The sequence below is a fragment of the Trachymyrmex cornetzi genome, unplaced genomic scaffold (assembly GCF_001594075.2).
Source record: "Trachymyrmex cornetzi isolate Tcor2-1 unplaced genomic scaffold, Tcor1.1 scaffold1399, whole genome shotgun sequence".
Lineage (NCBI taxonomy): Eukaryota > Metazoa > Arthropoda > Insecta > Hymenoptera > Formicidae > Trachymyrmex > Trachymyrmex cornetzi.
The window spans coordinates 55,370-76,677 of record NW_017295981.1 but is presented as its reverse complement, the minus strand read 5'-3'; the positions used below and the strand labels follow the sequence as shown (position 1 = coordinate 76,677).

The following is a 21,308-nucleotide window of genomic DNA, read 5'->3' as shown; positions in this document are numbered from 1 at the left end:
CACATTTATCACATCATGTTTGATACAGCGAGATTACAGTGCCAGTGCCTCTGTGTTGCATATAACTTTTGCTGTTAATTAATATACCTTCGGCTATGTAACCGGTACATATGTGTATATACGCGACATTACTGTCTTCATATCGATTCCGATCGAATTTGCAGACAAATGACGCTATTGGCAGCACGTACAACTGGATTTACTTTATACCATTGATCGTCCTTGGATCATTCTTCATGCTGAACTTAGTTCTTGGTGTCTTGAGCGGGTGAGTATGTGTCCCTCCTGACAACATTCCGCGGTCTTTCCTCCCAGCGACAATTTTTTTTGGAGCGACGATCGCGTCTCCCATTCGGCAAGATCGCGAGGTCCATTATTTCAGAATGATTTTCTTTCCTCGTCAGGGAGTTTTCTAATGAAAGAGCGCGCGTCGAACGGCGGGCTGCTTATCGGAAAGCGAAGAGCAAACGACTCTTTACCACTGCGTTCAGTTCCTACTTAAAATGGATCACTCAAGCAGGTCTTCAATTAACAGACGTTGCCTGACATTAGTGTACAATAAACTGTATTCTTTTAGTGTATTCAGCATTGCCGTGAGATTAGAAGTATAAAATAAATTAAATATATCTAGTCAGAAATGATAATGGAATCGATATCGAATCGACGTCGAAAACATCAAATCGACGTCGAATCGACATCAATTCGATGTCGATTCCATTATAATTTCTGATTGGGATATTAGTTTGTAGTAAAATTAGTTAATAAATATCTTAAATATTATTTATCTTTTTTATTAAAAAAATTTTTTTAGCGTTCCTTCATTTGTAAATTACAGCTGATTTAATATCTCTAATTATATGATACTTGTTATTAATATTGTACATATAAGATTATATATGCCTTTTAATGTGTGAAAAAAAATAGGAATTTTTTAGTGCTAAACACGCGGTGAGAATACGATGTAAATTATATATTCATAGAAATGTGAATTTCTAGACCTATTTAATTAACATTAGATATTTTAAATTTTGATTAAAAGAAATTAAAGTATAAGCAACAGTAGTGATTAATGAATCCATCATAATCTCGTGTATAGTACATGGCTCCCATGCGTAAGCTAGTTTGAAGAATTCTACGAAGGAATAAACAAAAAAAATTTCTTTTTTAATGCTCTCAATGGCATTTCCCCTAAATGAGTAATAATGTTGATTTATTAAACAAAGTATCGCTAGAATATTAACGGCAGAATGCCCGAAAATCCTCTGGTAAACTTAGCTTTCATGCTCCTGAGTAAGCTGCCATATTATCTGTATCACGCTTGTAGAGAGTTTGCGAAGGAGAGAGAAAAGGTGGAGAACCGGCAGTCCTTCCTGAAGTTGCGAAGACAGCAGCAGCTTGAGCGCGAATTGAATTGTTACCTCAATTGGATCTGCAAAGCAGGTTAGAATAATTGCCGACAAAACACGTGGATTAAAAAAGATTAAACGGAATTCATTTCGCAAACACTGAAAAAACCTCATTGTTAAAAAAATTTATATATTATAAAACAAATAATTGTTATTATAAAATAAATAATCACATATAAAATAATGCCCAAAAAATAATATAATACTGAAAACTGACAGAAGAAAATAATAATTATTTGTAATAAATATACTTTATATTTTATAATCTCTCTGTAATTGTGAAAATTAAATAATAAATTTCTTACTTTTCTGTTAATGCATGGATACCTGAGTGCTGATATCGAATTTTAAATAATAAAAATTTTTATATTGTTTGAATTTCATTACAACGCCTCAAAAACTATGTCCTTCAAATGACAAAGAATAGTTTTGTACAAATTTTATCTCATTTTCACTTTTAATAAGAACTTTGCGATAGTGAAAGTTGAAAAATTATGCATTGACAAAAAGGTTAAATATGTATATTCTTTTATCGATCTATTTTAATTCACTTATTTTGTGAACAGTGTGTCTGCAGAAGTTACAGCTCACTGCGTATGCTAGACTCTCCACGCGTTGCTTTTTCATGTATAAAAATATAATGCATGTAATACCTATCAATTACTGCTAATACGAAATATTTACTTTTCAGAAGAGGTGATACTCGCCGAAGAGAGGACCACGGAAGAGGAGAAAATGCACATATTAGAAGGTCCATATAATGCAACATATTTCGATATCATGAATATTTATTTCCGTAAGGTTGAAAAGATTTGCGAAGCAAACTGTATTCCGAAACATGCTCGTATACACATTTATATAGAGTGCTCTATGTACTTAGAATGCACTTGCACTCGCATTTCTTTCGACACAGTCAAATTTCAATTTTTAAAATTTTTTCTTTGTTAGCAATGCATTGAATGCTGTATTTTTAAACAAGACATTCCTATATTTTGTAATTTTAATTAATTTATTAATAGCCGGATTAACAATCAATGTAATTTTTTACTTCTTACAAGTAACAAGTCATTTTTGCATATGTTACATGTAAATTTTATAGAAATAATTTAATAATACAAATTATGCGCACATTAAATCACAAAATAAAAAACATCGCAACATATAATTACTGCAATTTGTGATTCTTTCATAATTTTATCAATACTCTCGAAATCATACATGATATTTACATATTTTCAATAAAAGATTATTTAGACCATAATTTATGAAGATTTACATAGCTTAATCTACCTGTTTATTTTGCGCAGCAAGAAGAAGAGCAGCGGCAAAGAAAAGAAAGTTGAAAAATCTCGGCAAGAGCAAGAGCACCGATACAGAGGAGGAGGAAGGTGAAGACGGCGAGGACGATGGTGAGTTGTATTTGGTCAACTTGGTGTCCAGTTGTGCCGAGTATTCTCTTCTTCTTGTTCACTTCTTTTACATTTCGAGTTGATGATTCTTCTTCAGAATATTCGAACGAACTTGAGTTCAAGTAGTAAGGATTTACGTGATTTTTTAGTAGTCAGAATCTATGTTATATCAACCAACGATTTCCTCTGGAAGCGTGAAGTATTTAAAAAACAAACTCAATGAAATTTAGAAAAAAACAAAATTTACGAAAATTTAAATTGTTATATCATGGATACTTTTGCGAGTTATAAAATTAATTGAGAAATAAATTTCGTGCTAGTGAGTACAAAACCTTTGCGATTTTAATGTTCATATTAGTGCGAAGGAAATCGTTGATTCGAGATTTGGCCCGCCTTTTCTCTCGTTCTAAAATTTCTCTCCATTTATATATTGGCACGTTAGCGTATTTTCACGTTTATTGACATATTTGTTAATACTTTATGGGTTCATGCTTGATTCATCATTTGTATCGAAAGGAAAAGAAAAGAATGACGCTGAAAATTACCTTCCTCTAATTTTTGCCGATGAATATTCTAAACACACGCTATCAGATGCTCCTCTTGTTTCAGTGCCTAAGAAAAAGCTCAAAGGTAACTACAACCGTGAATGCCACGACTTTTCGCAAAGAGCTACGTAAAAATAAGGCTGTATTTGTAATTTTACGTAATGTTTTATTTTTGTATTTTTATTTAAAAGAATTTTTTGTTGGTAATACACACACGTACAAGTAATATCGTGCGTACACGATCACAAGTACATGATTAGACGATGGGCTATTGCTTGGTAAATGACTTACTTGTCTATTCGCGTATGCAGAATGTATTAATTATCGTGCTCTTTTTCACTTAAACATGTAAGAATTGAATCTTAATCTTTCAATATTAATTAGTTTAATAAATAATATAGACCTAGATAATTTTATTCAGCCTAATTCGGGCTAAAGATATTCTTTCAGCGCATATATCATTTAAAATGTTTGAATAACTGATAATTACGTTAACATAAGCTTTTAACAAACGAGAATAATTAAAAATTAATTAAATATTTGAATATCTTTTATCAAGAAAATGTTACTAAGAGTTGAAGTGCTTATTTGTAACAGTTATGTAATATTAATACATACAAAATTATGCATTGCTCTCTGCGTAAAAGTGTTATAAACTGGCAAAGCCACTTTACACATTCAGACGAATGACCGTCGCATAGCTAGATTATGTATTATTTATCGTATTAAAATCAAAGCCTGTGATTACTCGTGGTAGAGGATGTAATTATTGCATTCTATATAATTACTCGGATCGACTTGCTGCTGACACTGTGGCTGATATGTATCACTTAATATCACGCGGACCTTGCTCGAGAGACAGATCGGAGAACTCGGGAGCTAATTCTTTTTTAGTTTTTTAGACATTGTTTTTATATATTGATGTCACGATATATAAATATTAGATTTTCTTTGGATCCGGAAACATTCGCACGAGCATTGTTCTAAATTTTCTTTCAGACAAACGAATCAGAAAATATATGTTACATAATAAATACATACACGGTGGTCCACTTAAATCATAAATATTTCGCTTATTTTTGATGATACAAAAAAATGTTTCAAACGAAAGTGGAACGGTTTCGAGGAAGACGTATTTTGGTTATGTTGTTTTTTTCTAGGTGGAGGCGTCAAAAAGATATGAAGGTCACCTCCACTTTTTTAAATGGAATTGTATAATTTTTTTTATACAATATGATTCTTCTAATTATTCTGCATATAAAAGTATTAAGGTAGTAATATAAAAAAACCAATAATTTACGAGATATTTTACATTTTATTCTGGCACATATTGACATAAAATGTTAAATAACTCGTAAACTATATTAACTTTTTGATAATAGTACCATACTTTTATGAACAGAATAATGAGATGAATCAGTTAGTATAAAGAAAACATATCGTTGCTTTAAAAAAATATGTATACAAAATGAATAATTTTTTAAATAAGTAACTATGGCAGGTATTCATAGTCAGATCTTATATACAAGACCGTCTTAAGTACGGTCTTAAGAAGTCACGAACCAATCAAAGGGCTGCATAGCGTCTTAAAACATTACTTAAAACGGCCTTGAAATAAGAATCGACTATGAATCGACTATGACCGGCCTATGTGTTTCCTTTTCACCAACTGATTTATCTTATTATTCTGTTCGTAAAAGTATTAAGGTACGATTATCAAAAAGTTAATAGTTTACGAGTTATTTAACATTTTATGTCAATATGTGCCAGAATAAAATGTAAAGTATCTCAACTATTGATTTTGTGACATTACCACCTTAATATGCGGAATAATTTTGAGGAATCATATTGTGTAAAAAAAATCATGTAATTCCATTTAAAAAAGTGGAGGTAATCTTCATATCTTTTTGATGCCTCCACCTAAAAAAAAAACCAACATAACCAAAATACGTCCCCCTCGAAACCCTTCCACTTTCATATTTGAAACATTTTTTCATATCATCAAAAATAAGCGAGATATTTCAGATGGTCGATTTAAGTGGACCACTCTGTATACGGGATGTCCCGTAAGTTTTTGCCAAGTGCTTTTGTGTAGATAGAGCTGACTAAACTGAATCGAAAAGTCCTCTATCATTTTACAATTTTCGCAATAGTTAACGAGATATTAATTACTACAAATTGCTGAATATTAATCTTCAATAATTTTTTACTCAAATACTATCAACTTTACAGAAAAACTGCAAGAGACAATCATTAATCATTTATTTTCTTCTCATAGAACACTAAGAATTTTTTCAGAATTTTTTATCAACTTTTTAGTACTGCATTTTTTATTTTTACCAACATGAGAAAATACGGTATTAAAAAATTTTGAAAAAATTCTCAAAACTTTATGAGAAGAAAATAAATAATTTTTGTCTCTCGCTGTTTTTCTGTAAAGTTGCTAGTATTCTAGTAAAAATTTTTGAAAGCCTATATTCAGCGATTTTTAATAATTAATATCTCATTAACCATTGCAAAAATTGCAAAATGGTAAAGGACTTTTCGACTCAGTTTAGTCTATCGCATTATCTACATTATTCGCTCTATCTACACAAAAGCACTTGGCAAAAACTTACGAGACATACTGTATATATAATATATATTGATAAATAATTGATAATATAACGTTATATATTAAGTGCCAATGTTTTCAGCGGAAATATTTCTACACTGTTTAGGTGTACCATGTGGTGGTGGAATACTGTGATTAATGTTTTTATTATTCACTTATACGGTTATAATTTTAGTTAGTTAAAGCTAACAGAACAGTAGAATACTTAGTATTGTCAAACGAGAAACTGAATCTCCTGAGTAGTGTACGAATCCTGTCCTATAGAGTTTGATAGATAGGCTAATTTCAGCCTGTCGTTCACACATAGTAATAATAGTAATAAATAGCCACAATATATCCGCATCGCCATATAATAGTAATTGCTTGGTAGAATAATTTAGTATAGAACTTTATGTGTTTATTTTTATATCTATTTTTTGTTGAATCAGAAATAAATAGAATTTTCTAATTCTTTCAATTGATACATAATTTTAGAAGTATTTGATTTCTTTTTCTGACCGTGAAGACTCCAAAACACAAAATGCATAAACATAGCATAAGGCTATCTAGACCAGTGAGCATATTATGTAAGTCAGTATGACAACCTTATAGTGGATACTCATTGGTCCAGATGGTTTTATGCTATGCTATACTTATATATTTTGTGTAGGGATCCCCAATATACGGTTTATCCTCAAAACTTCTACAAGAATGTCATTATGCGTAATGTTCAAAGACTTCAAAAGACTTTAACATAGACTATCATACTTTAGATCATATAATTTGGATTTTTTATTTATATTATAGTCGCAGAAATAGCTTAGCAAGTAGTACGAAACGTGAAGATGTAGACATAGTGTAAAAAAATTCTAAAGTAAAAGGAAAACTATGTAATTTACATCAAAATAAAAATACATACAATATTCAAGTTGACAATCGACCGGTCTGTAAAATATGTTTTAAATGTTTTATTAATTTTATGCTGAAGAAGTATTTTATACTTTGTAGGGTTCTCGAGAGCCTCCTACTTTAAGTCGAAGGTGAAGAAGCAGGGCACGTGCCTACAGTTCTGGCGAGCTGAGAAAAGGTTCAGGTTTTGGATACGTAATTCCGTCAAGTCGCAACAGTTCTATTGGTTCGTCATTGTTCTTGTGTTCTTTAACACCGTCTGCGTGGCCGTCGAGCATTACAATCAGCCAAAATGGCTCACCGATTTCCTCTGTAAGTTTTTCAAAATTTTAATTTTATCATTCTATTAATCATTCTATTTAATGTAAAAATACATATCACACCTAGTATGTAAAAATTTGATTTAGAAAATTAGCTTTATAAAAATATCCTTATATTAAAGAATATTTTATCAGTCAACCCTGGTGAAAATTCTTCTCAATTTTTATACGAATTGGAACATTTTTCAGAAATATTCTGAAAATCCTATAATTTTTAAAAAGTATTTAAAAATTTTTTAGATTTTATAACATTTCATCAGAAATTATATTTACAAAAAATCTTAAAAATCTTACGATATTTCATGATTAACACATATGAACATTTCTGAGAATAGATGTAGATTTTCTGAGAAATGTGTGTTCCAGTTCGTATAAAAAATGTGAGAGAGTTATAAAATTATAGAGAAATTCTGAAAAATTAAATGAAAAATTCTGAGAAAAATTTTCACCTGAAAACCCATTAAGATTTGAAGGATTTCAGCGTAACGAAAACTTATTGTGTCTAAAAGTTCTTCAAAAACTAAAGAGTCCCAGTTTAACTCAATTTTTTGTTATTTGCAGATTTCGCAGAGTTTGTGTTCCTGGGCCTCTTCATGATGGAGATGTTCATAAAAGTCTACGCGCTCGGTCCTCGCGCATACTTCGAATCGAGCTTTAATCGCTTCGACTGCATCGTCATCTCGGCCTCGATCTTCGAGGTGATCTGGTCCGAGTTGAAGTCTGGCTCTTTCGGCCTCTCCGTCCTACGTGCTCTTAGACTCCTGAGAATTTTTAAGGTCACCAAATACTGGAAGAGCCTGAGGAACCTCGTGATATCGCTGCTAAGTTCGATGCGCAGCATCGTTTCCCTTCTCTTCCTACTCTTCCTCTTCATCCTCATATTCGCGCTGCTCGGTATGCAGCTATTCGGTGGCCAATTCAACTTCGACGATGGCACGCCGCCCACTAACTTTAACACCTTTCCCATCGCACTACTCACTGTCTTCCAAGTGAGTACAATCAATTGTTATTACGATTTATATTTGTTGTTGTAAATGAATTATAATCGATCTTTTAACAAATATAACCTAAAATTTTATTACATTATATACACTTTAGTTGTTCCAAGTGTCTAAAAGATATAGCGAGGAAAGTATTCGTTTCATAGTCTCGCTAGCCTTTGAAAGATGCCGATACATGTAATTCGTATACTTTATAATATAAATAAACATTAAATAGATACATGATGAAAGTATAGTTTTTGTATACTTTAAATGCAGTAGAAATTGCGTATCTAATAATAAATGTATATTGTTCAATGAATGATAAAAAATTAGATGTTTCTTGAACTAAAAAATATTCGATTAATGTAATAATTGATAATGATTATAATACAGATCCTGACTGGAGAAGACTGGAACGAAGTGATGTACAAGGGTATCGAGTCGCAGGGCATGGCCCATTCGCTTTACTTCATCGTGTTGGTGCTCTTTGGCAACTACACCCTGCTGAACGTCTTCTTGGCTATCGCCGTTGACAATCTCGCGAACGCGCAAGAACTAAGCGCCGCCGAGGAGGAGCAGCAGGAGGAGGATAAGGAAAAACAGTTGCAGGAACTCGAGAAGGAGATCGAGTCGCTGCAGAGACCCGCGGACGCACCGAGGGTGGAAATCTGCCCTCCAAGTCCAACGCAGAATTTGTAAGTTTTTTTCTTTTTGCCATATTTGTAAAAATTCTTGTCTTTTCTTGACGTTTCGTACTTGTAGAAAATAATATTTTTTTAAATAAGATTTTTGTGTGAGGTAGAATAGAAAATTTCACAGAATCTTTGATATATAAATGTTGTGACTTTGTGCATATTTTAATTGCAAAAACTGTTTTAACAAAGTGATTATTAATTATTCATAATAAAATAAAGTTAATAGTTATTAATCATTATTCGTAATTATTTAATGAAAAATTAATAATTACGTAATTACGTAGATTAAAAAATGTAAAACGCAATATTGACGGAGAGCTACAAAGTGGAGAACGACGTCTCGTCTTTTCCAGCAGAGACGGAAGAATTGAAACCCAGACGTCCGAAGAGAGGAGGCAGGATGAAGACGACACGGGACCAAAACCAATGCTGCCATACTCCTCCATGTTTATACTGTCCCCTACGAATCCGTAAGTGTTGATGATGATGATGGTGATGATGATAATAATAATAATAATCGATCGCTCGGAAATTCTTCCCAAGAATATTAAACACCATAATAAATCACAATGTTGTTAAATAAAATCGGATGATACACATAAATTAAAAAGCGCAGCAGACACCTGATCTACTTTTATCTATCGTATTAATTGTCTATTATTTATTTTGATATTTTCTAATGTATTTGAATATTTTGTGTTGCATACATTATTTTTTTATTTTAAGAACGAGATTGTTATTTTCGTCGAAATAATGGAATAACCTATTTGCAGCATAAGAAGAGGTGCCCATTGGGTCGTGAACCTTCGATACTTCGACTTCTTCATAATGGTGGTGATATCGTTGTCGAGTATTGCGCTGGCCGCTGAGGATCCTGTTTCAGAGAATGCGCCAAGAAACAAAATCCTCAACTACTTCGATTACGCGTTTACCGGCGTCTTTACCGTCGAAATGGTGCTGAAAATCATCGATCTTGGTATCATACTGCACCCGGGCTCATACCTGCGCGAGTTCTGGAACATTATGGATGCGGTCGTAGTGATATGTGCTATGGTGTCAATCGCCTTTGACATACTCGGTAGTTCCTCTACGGCCAGTCAGAACCTTTCGACCATTAAATCGCTACGAGTGCTGCGAGTACTCAGGCCGCTTAAGACAATAAAGCGCGTGCCGAAGCTGAAGGCGGTGTTCGACTGCGTGGTGAACAGTCTCAAGAATGTCATTAACATTCTCATAGTGTACATATTATTTCAATTCATATTCGCCGTAATTGCGGTGCAGTTGTTCAACGGTAAATTCTTCCACTGCACCGACGAGAGCAAGTATACGCAAGAGGATTGCAAGTAAGTATACTATTTGAGTATATTATTCGATCTTCTTGCTTCTACTTATCAACAGAAGCATTTCGGAAAGAATACAATATATTAGTGCATTTAATAATAATTAAAGCTAGAACATTTAATTTTGATAAGTAAGCAGATAAATATATCTTTAATAGAGCAAATGAATCTAAAACTAAAAAAAAATTCTTCGTTTCATACTTATTCTCAAATTATATTTTTAAGTGGTGTCAGTAGAAATGGAGACTAATTTTGTTTTTGCGACAGTGGTCATTTCTTCGTTTTCGAGGAGGGTAATATGCTACCGGAGCTCAAGCCACGGAAGTGGCAATCCCAGTCCTTTCACTATGACAACGTGATGGTGGCTATGCTAACGTTGTTCGCTGTCCAGACCGGCGAAGGCTGGCCACAGATCTTGCAAAACTCGATGGCGGCCACATACGAGGACCAGGGCCCTATCCAGAACTTTCGTATCGAAATGTCCATTTTCTACATCGTCTATTTCATCGTCTTTCCATTTTTCTTCGTCAACATCTTCGTGGCCTTGATTATCATCACGTTCCAGGAGCAGGGAGAAGCTGAACTGCAGGACGGTGAAATCGATAAAAATCAGGTGATTCTTCATACCTATTTTTTCATTTGAATTAATTTTACGTGTGCTTCATTAGCTATCTTCATGAAAAGGATAAATTTTAAAAAATATGAAGTCATTCTCCATGCGTCATTAAAATTTTAGTTTTTGTTTTAAGTGAAAAATGTATTAATATATTGAATTATTATATACATAAATTAAATAATTGTTTCTATATATAAACAATTTAAATATATAAATATTCTTTCATATATATCAATTTTTGTTGGCTCTTTATGTTTTAATTTTTTCTTTATTTTAATTTTTATCTTCGTCACATTTTAGACAATATATGTGCTACATGACATTTTTTTTAGCACAGACATTAATGCATACATTGACAATTCCGTGTTAATCTTTCAGAAATCATGTATAGACTTTACAATACAAGCTCGTCCGCTCGAAAGGTATATGCCGAAGGAGCGGAATAGCGTTAAGTACAAAATCTGGAGGATAGTTGTATCTACGCCATTCGAATATTTTATCATGATACTCATCGTATTGAACACAATATTGCTTATGATGAAGGTAAGTGTCACGATCTCTCTCTTGCATTGCAATTTCTTTAGAGAGATTCATTAATCAGATTATCAGTTTTTTCCCCGATTAGGAAACGTGAATAACGAAAAAAATTAAGTGTTTTGAAATACGAACCTTTTTATGCAAGTAATCGAAAACAAAACTTATACGTATCAAGATTTGTAAAAATTTTTTCGAGCATAATAAAAGCAACTCAAAAGGGTTTTTATAAACTTTGTGACCAGTTTTGTTTTCGATTTCTCATATTATGGTTCGATATCAAAAGAGGCATAAGTGCAAATTATTATTCTTTTTTTAAAATGCATAGACAAGAGAAAGTGTTCTTTATTTTCTTTATTTTAAATCAGGACAAAATATTCCTCCAGTCAAAGAAAAATATTTTTCTTAACGATGTATATCAGGTTTAATCTCTATAAAGTGACTAAAATTGGAAATTTATAAAGTAAATACTGATTTACAACACATTTAGCAATATAATTTTATAGTTTAAGTAAAAATTTTCTTATTTTATCTCTTAATTAATTTTTTGGAAACTTATTTACTTTATATTAAAATAATTTTTAATTTAGATTCTAAATCGCTGCCAAAGTTTTTGTATTACTTTTAAATACAATATAGAAAAATCTGTAATTTCATTATAATTTTTCTATTTTGTTAAAAAAATACATGTAATACATCCTTAAGAAGGAAATAATTTATTTGACATATTTTTTTATTTAAGAATAAGCTTATGCCTTAATTCTGGTATTGCGATGTATCGCTCGTTTATCTTTGCGTCCTGCGATACTTACCGTTCCCAGTTTAATATCCGCGCATTCTCTTGACATAAGACCCATTAGGTCTATCGGCAACTTTAACCAATCGACAAACAGTCTCGTCTTTTGTTAATATAACGAAGATACGCGAGATATATCATAAACGAGAATATGTCGCGTCCAAGTAGAGTACGTAATATCGAAAGACTGTACCATATCTATATATCACGTTATATACTTACGAGGACATTGTTGTTCTTGCCTGCTGACCTTTTCTGATCGTTTTCTCTGTATAACTGTATCACCCTTGTATTTTATCAATACGTGTACACAGCTATGTCGAACTTCATTTTATCCCGTTTCCCGAAACTCTTTCAGCAAAATTTCTTCCTCTCGAATGGCATAATGTTTGTTTTGTTTCGATTTTTCCTTTTTTTTCAGAATTCTAAAAATATTTTGTTTTTCTAATAATTAACGAACGACTATATACAGTATTATATCTTTTAACAATAATTATTATGCGATGAACTTAGAGTTTTATTGTTATTTCACGTATTTAATTAGAACCTTACAATACTTGATGAATTATTATTTTACAAATATTAATTAATAATTTCTTAATATTTAAAATATTAAATAATTTTTTATAGATTATTTGTTATTAAAATGTATTAAAGAGTTGTGATTATTCTAATATTTCAATGGGAATTACAGTGCATTTAAAGAAATAGAATTAGTAGATAACTTTTTAATAAATTTTGTATATTGTGTTAATTTTTACATTTTTATTTTTATTTACAGCAATTCTTACAGTGTAGATTTTATTTACTTGCAATATTTATTCCCTTATCTCTTAATATCTTGAAGATTAATAAAAAAAAAAAATTTCGTTTTGTTTTGCTTTAATTTCGCCGTATATTCTTATATTGTTTTTTTTTCTTTACCTCAGAATCGATTTCTGTTTGATCCTTCATTCCAATTGCATGGTTACCGCTGTGTCCTCGTCTTCGAAGTAGACTTATTCGGGAACGTGCGAAGAGGGAACACGTTTTCGTGTATCAGTTGTAATTCCTACAACATGTATAGACATCAACACAACGTGCGTTCGGCTCATGCATTCATCTTGCTAATACCATGTTTTAACTGGTAACGGGGTGAAGCATTGCACCTCAACTCGTCCTGGCTTGATACTGATTTAGAAAATTAAGGTGCCAAAAGATTGCGCCTCTTTGGCGTCTATAAGCCCTGCACGTGAGAGTCCACGTGTTGTTCTGAAAAGCACCCTTGATCCCTGCTCGTAAGCTATCTGATTCTTTCTTTTCAATGTCTCTCTCGGAAAATGTAATAATAATAATTTTTTAAAAACTTATTAAATTGAAAATTTAATGTATAGTTAAAATGGTAAATTAATTATATATATTTTTTTGTATACTGAAAATCAAGTAATTAAATTTTTTGAATAAAAGTAATTATATTATTAACAGCAGTTGAGTTCATTTATAATAATTTTTATAATATAAAGAAAGTAATATATTTATTAATTTTTAATAACAAAAATAATTGTAACTTTTAAAAAATTTTACAATGATTGAATAACTGTTAAGAAACTAAAATTTTTTTCTTAATTTAATAATTACCAATAGTTATAAAAAAATTTTTATATTGTCCTATTTATATTGTTTATTTCATTTAATAACAATGGTTGAATAGATTTGAATGTTAACTCTGAGCTATAAATCAAGAATTTTTATTCTTTGAATTTTATTAATTGTCCAACTGTTAATAATTAGATATTATTGTCACAAATTACTCTATCTTTTTTGCGAGATTTTTCTTTAATTTGATTCACTCTCAAATTCTATTAATCCACTGTTATTAGAATAAAACAAATGTAAATTCATGAGAGAGAATTAATCGGATTCGTGCACGCTTTCAGTCTTGAGCCGAATCCTGTATTCTATTGTGAGTTTCTTCGTTTGCTTTCCAATTCCTATGACTTGTACAGTTGAACGCACGAGATGAATATCTATCCTCATTTCTCTGTCTCTCTTAAACGAGATCACAGCCTGAGCCTGAAATTAGAACCACCGAATTAGAAACATTCAGAGACACATACATATTAGGTTAATTCGAATCCATACGCAACGCCCGATTATATGATTTGTGATCGAACTTGTTTGCCTGAAAAAAACACAGAATGTGTTCAGATTACTTGTACACGCACTGCACCTGGTCTTGAGAGCACATATCAAATGAAACACCATGTGTTCACGTTGCTCAGCACATATGCACACAAACGAGGAGACAGTAATATTTTGTTCTTGTGAGAACGCTCTGCATATTTTTGAAATTTAAAAAAAAAATCGTGAAAAAAAAGTAATATTAAATTAGTAAAAGCAAAATTATGTACATAATATTTTATGTGAAAATGTGTTGTCCCTTGTGATTGGAATAATTAATGGATATTTTGTGATTTATAGTTAAAAGGAGTTTTTACCTCTACAGCCCGATTGCACCAACGTTACTTTGACTTTAAGCAAGGCTTAAAACTCTCTCTGTCTCTGTCTCTCTTTCGCTTTAAAACGAGACAGAGAGAATTTTAAGTCTTGCTTAAAGTCAAAATAACGTTGGTGCAACCGGGTCTAAATAATGTTTTACTTTGAAGTCACAAAATTAATCATTTTATTCTCTCTCAGATATAATAATTAATAATATATAACGCATTAATAATATATTTACTTATTATTATAATAAGTAAGATATAATAATTAATAATATATAACGCATTAATAATATATTTACTTATTGCTACATGAAATATAATCTAATGCAAATTATCCAGTTCGGTATTTAGATTATAATTAATTGTCTTCTCGTTCGACACATTGGTGGTTGATACGATGTATGTATATATGTATGTATACATATAGGGTGTCCACCTGTACTTCTCACACATGTGCAAAACTGCGTGTCGCATGCTGGCTGTCGCCAAAATAGATTGATCAAACTAACAGCTGAACGAAATAGCAACAACATTAGATATATCTGCTGAATGTGTTTTACAGTGACAAAAAACACACTGCACGGGACGTTCGCACGTTTTACCCTCTCCTTTTTCCTCATACAGAAAAGAAAGATTGCAGAGGTATAAGCACTCCGAAAAGTGAAGTTTCGTAATTCCTGACGATCCCTTCGTTAATTGAACTGCACTCTTTTCGTTCCGGAAATCCATTCACTTTAAGTGTCTTTGTTCGATTGTATTTTACGTTTTCTTCGATCATTTTTCTCTGTTTTTCTCTCTCTTTCCTTCTTTTTTGTCAGTCTTTATCAGTTCTGCAACTAGTTTCTTTAGACAATGATTCGTATATGCCCAACCTACGGTCCACAACTCCATGAAAAACAATGACAGAAAGAGGATTTATTTCTTTACAATTGATTTAATGATAAACTTAAATTTCACTTAACACTTGCATCAATATCAAATGTTTCATGTTTTAGTTTTAACTTATAATTAGATTTTATTTTTATCTCACAAGTAAAATGTATTGTTTAGATTTGTGTATATTTAACTCTGATCGATATTTGCTCCAAAATTTCCTTAACTGGTATTTAAGGGTCTAGTGCATTTTAAATTGATGTATCTTTGCTTAAGGTTAATGTAATTGAACGGTTTTTTTCATTTGGAGGTTAAAATCTAAGAAATAAGATTATGTAACTTAAAATTATGTAAGGTTTGCTATAAACAATTTTTTGCAACGTACTTGAAAAAAATATCTGAATCCATTGGACCCTTCTTCGTCGCTGTAATTTTTAAAATATGTAACACGGAAAAAATCTTGTCTTGAAACTTTTTGTGTTACATTAAACAATTTTTTTCTTGTCATTGGGTCCGACAGAGTCCATCATTCAGAAAATTCCCCATATACAATCCATTGATCCAGAAGATCAGTCGATCATTAGTTATCTTAGTACACGCTTGATATCTCTTATAGTTCAATTAAATAGATACATATACAACGCGAAGTGCAGATTACGGTACTAATTAATCACGTACACATAATTAACATATGCACCACACTCGTCGAAAGACGAATTGATATCGCAGGAATGTAAGAGAACAAACGTTTCATTTAAATTTTAATATACACGCATACCGATTAGGCTTGTACACGTATAAGTTTCGACGACGTTAAGAAAATGTCTCCCTCCCTACATTCTACGAATATATAGGCGTACATCACTACGTTTTTACATATACGTAATACTTTTCATGTATCTCTCGCACCTTATCTTACACTTCGTACGTATGTACGACTAAACTGTGTACCAATTCGTGACACCCAAAAGCTGACACATAACATGACTCGCGAATCATTCTCGAGCAGAACGCGATTTATTTAAAATTTTATTATACACTTTTTTATTCTTACCTCGACAAACTTTATTTTGACATTATTTGACATTATTCTGTATTTGATGCAATTTCTACAGCGCTATGCGAATAAAACGGCATGAAGAGTAATAATACTTCAGCAAGATTAATTCTGTGTAAAAGATTACAGATCATATAATTTCTTTTATATGTATAATCACGTTTTATAGAAAATTATTTGAGTTTTTAAACACTAATTGTAAATTGATTCTATTGACCGTGGTTGGAAATTTTTAACCAACAGGAGAAATTACTAAATAAATTTTACTTAATATATTTAACGGTTTCACAATGTACTTGATTCTGTTTTTAAGACAATAGTTAATCTTGCTGGTGCGGTTACCCCGTTTTACAATATATATTGTGCAGCACAGAATGTTCATGTATCGGTGCACAGAATTTCATAAAAAAAAAAAAAGGAAAGAGCCACTTCTTTCTTCCTCACCCATGATGGTCAGAGGAAGGAAAAAGGTTATGCCGAAAGAAATCAAAGAAAAAAAGCGAGATACGCGATTAAAGCTTGTACGTACGTACGTATGTCTGTCTGTCCGGCTGTGTGTTTGTCAGTGTATGCATTGCAGTTCCATCGGCAAAGCGATTCGTACAAGAACACGCTGAAGTACATGAACATGTGCTTCACGGGGATGTTCACTGTCGAGTGCGTACTGAAGATCGCAGCATTCGGCGTGAAGGTAGGCTTCATATACCGCCAAACATCCCTCTCTCATCGAACTCAATATATTCTAAGTAAAGCGAGATTTAATTCGAGACTCTCGCTAAGTCGAGTGAAAGGTGGCTCTTCGTGATTGTTCCCCAAAATTGGAAGTCTGAAGAAATCCAGGAATCTTTCGCTGCTGTCGAAAGAATTGACATATTATCGAGATAATTAATAAACATTGAAATAATTTGGCGTTGAATATATTTTGTGTACGTAACGTTAATTTATCAATAAAAATCAGAAAAAATTAGAAAAAATTCTTAAAATGATTCAAAGTGATAAAATTGCTGTAACAGTTTTAGTAACAATGGAAGGAACATCACGAGAGAGTTACTTTTTGCGTCGCCCGGTAAGTGCCGCTTGTTAGAAGATAATTAGAAGTGGTTCTTCGTGAGTACCGATGTAGCAATATGGACTTATCGGAACACTTTCGGTACTCCGGAGACATCCGTATATATATTCTATCTCACGCGTGTATACTTCTACAAGTATATAGAATATACTATTTAGTGAACTTTCTGTGCGCAGGGCTGAACAAGCGCTAGATGCTGTCGGAGTAGTTGTAGCGTTTCCATTTCTCGATATACCTTCGTACGAATATATAGATATGTATCTCGATAGAACTAGAATGGTATTTTTCGTGCTCCTCTGTGCAAGGATTTAGCTGCAAGATCTAGATAGAAATTTTTTTTTTTTCATTACTCATACTTGTTCTGTATTTGGGATAGTATCAATGAAGTCTACAAGTACTTTAGTATGCAAAAAATGCTCAGCTCTGTACACGTGATCGAGCTTCAGGACAATCTGGGAAGACTCAAGATTAAAATATACTACACAATCTTTTTTATTTTTACTTCCAAATTTGAATTTCTTTCTTGAAAATTCGGTAGATTGGAAAAATACAATATTTTCATCAGCTTTCAAATCATCTGCTTTTCGACTATATTATTCATTTAATGAATTTTATACTTTTTTGTTCACTGTGGCTATTACTGTGAAACTTTGACACTTTGTACTTAATATAAAGATCATAGTTGATCAGATACAATCAATATAATTGAATCAGAGTTGTATCATTTCATTTTCCAGAAAAAAAAAGTTTAGATATGAAATATAATATATTTATTACTCATATACGTTAAATACTACAATCAAAGATGATGAAAATCTTCTCAGGTTTCCTACATTCATAATTACACTGAACAGTAATAACGGGATTAAATCATTAATTGTAAATTTAGTATTGCATTTTTTATTTCTGTTAATTTTTATGTTTTTATGATATTAACTCTTTTTTTATCCCGTTATCACAATAAGCTAATTACACAGACTTTATATAAAATACTGAAAAAAATTCAAACTACAATCGAATATTTGCAAAATATAGATATCTATCGATTGTTCACACATATACACGCGCGCACACATGCACACACAAATATTCGATCGTAATATTAAATGTTCAAATGAGTCTCCGCGACAATGTAATATTTCGTATTATTTTCATTACAGTTACGTTTTGTTGTATCTGATAAAAGATGTGTAATCAAGCTTATAATATAGTATTCATAAATGCGCTCTTAGAATTTATAATTTAACATACACTAACATAGAAAGTTAACAGTTACACTTACAAATACACAGACATAAAGATTCATACATCATACACCTTCATATGGCACTCACGAATACTTCAACATGACGAATTGAAAACATAAATCTTACATCGGATTATTTTCAGTTTTGTCTTTCTTGCTTTTTCTGTCTATTTCTTCTTAATTCTCTCTCTCTCTCTCTCTCTCTCTCTCTGTATCTTTTTTATTCTTCTCTCTTTCTTGTATTTTGTTTCTTTCGCTTGTTCGATTTAATTTTTCGAAATATTTTCAAAATAAAAATGACGGAACGAGTGGAAAATTAATCCAAGAGGAAGTTTCGAAAGCTAAGGAAAAAAGTGTACATAAGGAAAGCGCTGCTTTTTGATATCCTCTGCATGTCTTGCCCGTTTTGTCTGTATCCGCATGTAATCACTTGCACGGTCTGATATGTTTTTGATCCTCGCATGCATACATCACGATTACTATGATTGCGATTATGGGTTGGGAATGACAATAATGATGATGACAATAATAACAACTAAAGATAAAAATGATGATGATGACGACAATGATGATGATGATGATGATGAAGATAATGATGACAATGATGATGATGACAATGACAATAAGGACAATGAATTATGATGATTACATACAACTAAAGTCGAGAAGTCGCGAAAGCGCTTTTCTCTGCTATTCGCCGCACGCATGTTATTGTGTTGTGGGAATAAGCATTATCTTCCGTCTCACACATGCACACACTCGGTACACACGGAATTGAACATCGTATTCTACATACACAGACTGATCGAGATTTACTTATCACATATACGATGAAGAATCTTCCTGTGAGAGATTGGTTAGATTTGCTTGGTAACTTGGTAGGGAGAAGAGATGTCTTCTTATTAAAAAAGAAAATAAAAGATCGAATTTAATTATTTTAATAAGAAATAATTTTATATGACATTATATAATAAATAATTGCATTAAAGCAATTTTTTAACAGAATAATGTATTAAAAATGTGTATTTGTAATATTTGAATACTTTGATATATACAGGGTGTTAGTTAAGTATGTTCCCAAACTCAACAGAGCGATTCTTTGGTTTATTTTAAGTAAAAAAGTCCATATAAACATATGTCCTAAACGACTTAGTTTCCGAAATACAGGATAGGTCGAGCAGGAACTCAACCTTGGCCTCCTAGATCACCAGACTTAAATCCTTTGGATTATTTCCTTTGGGGGCATCTGAAATCATTTATACCACCCCAATTGAGAATGAGAATGATTTGAGGAATCGAATAGTTGCTTCATGCGAGGCAATACGTAACACACCTGGTATCTTTGAGCGTGTACGTCAATCTTTGAGAAAAAGGTTCGATGTATGGATGTATCATGGCGCGCAAGGTGGACATTTTCAACAATTCATCTAATTATTTTATTTCGTCAGAAGAACTGAAGCCTGTTTTTGTTTTTCTGTTTTTGACCAGTTTTTGACTAGTTCAAGTTGTATTTCTTTCAAATAAACAAATTATTACTACACGTTTAAATTTTTTTATTTCGGAAACTAAGCCGTTTAGGACACATGTTTATATGAACTTTTTTACTTGAAATAAACCAAAGAATCGTTCTGTTGAGTTTGGGAACATACTTAACTAACACCCTGTATATAGTTTCTATATTTTATTTATAGTATATAATGCAGTGAAATATATTATAATACACAATACTAAGACAATACAACTTGACAGTTTACAAGATAGCAATTAAAGTTGTAATCGGAAAATTTATCTTTCTCCATATTACAAAGTTTTATATATATTTTTGAAATTTATAATTAAAATATAAATTTTTAACGGGAGTCTTAAAGAAAGGTTAAAAAATAAAAATCATAATTTAAAAAATAACAGTAGAATGACAATAATAATGAGCAAATATATTTCTCAATTAAGTAACATTTATATCTTCAATGAAAAAATCTCTTCTTTAATTCAGTAACAATGTTCAATTCGGACGGGAAAAATAGATGAAGGGAGCGATCGAAAACAGAAATTAATTAAAAAAGGACGAAGGAATATACATATATAAATATATATGCAGGGCGGACAAAGGAATATCAGAGTCTGGGTTGTGTGTTACGTCTGTGTGTTGGGTATATTTTGTAGTATCACGAAGCGCCGGCAGTTTTATTGGACTTCTTGACCATCGTGAACTTGGTCGTCACTCTCCTTTTCCTCATTGAGTGCATCCTTAAACTCGTCGCCTTCGGATGCAAGGTATAAACAAGCCTTTTAAATCGCTCTAATTCCATCTCACTCTCACTCGACTCACACTGCAAATTCTTACCACTTGTAACTCCATCGAGACTGACATCATTCACCGGTCATCATTAATTGTGTGATGTTACCGGTCGGAGGATACTGAAGAAAGTGGGGA

At 31.9% G+C, this 21,308-nt stretch overlaps 1 protein-coding gene across 5 annotated transcripts in view; it reads left to right on the top strand.

Annotated features, from left to right (window-relative positions):
* cac (calcium voltage-gated channel subunit cacophony) overlaps positions 1–21,308 on the top strand; it is a 266,619-nt gene that overhangs the window by 214,560 nt on the left and 30,751 nt on the right. For 3 of the 5 annotated variants that reach the window (XM_018523052.1, XM_018523053.1, XM_018523051.1), the window contains exons 7-18: positions 165–268; positions 1,325–1,440; positions 2,098–2,157; positions 2,714–2,815; positions 6,962–7,174; positions 7,744–8,171; positions 8,559–8,860; positions 9,214–9,330; positions 9,634–10,203; positions 10,468–10,813; positions 11,195–11,359; positions 17,140–17,250. In XM_018523052.1, the coding sequence (XP_018378554.1) occupies positions 165–268; positions 1,325–1,440; positions 2,098–2,157; positions 2,714–2,815; positions 6,962–7,174; positions 7,744–8,171; positions 8,559–8,860; positions 9,214–9,330; positions 9,634–10,203; positions 10,468–10,813; positions 11,195–11,359; positions 17,140–17,250 (2,634 nt within the window). Of the gene's footprint in view, positions 1–164; positions 269–1,324; positions 1,441–2,097; positions 2,158–2,713; positions 2,816–6,961; positions 7,175–7,743; positions 8,172–8,558; positions 8,861–9,144; positions 9,331–9,633; positions 10,204–10,467; positions 10,814–11,194; positions 11,360–17,139; positions 17,251–21,308 lie in introns of all 5 variants that reach the window. The other 2 variants (XM_018523049.1, XM_018523050.1) reach the window with 1 other exon arrangement.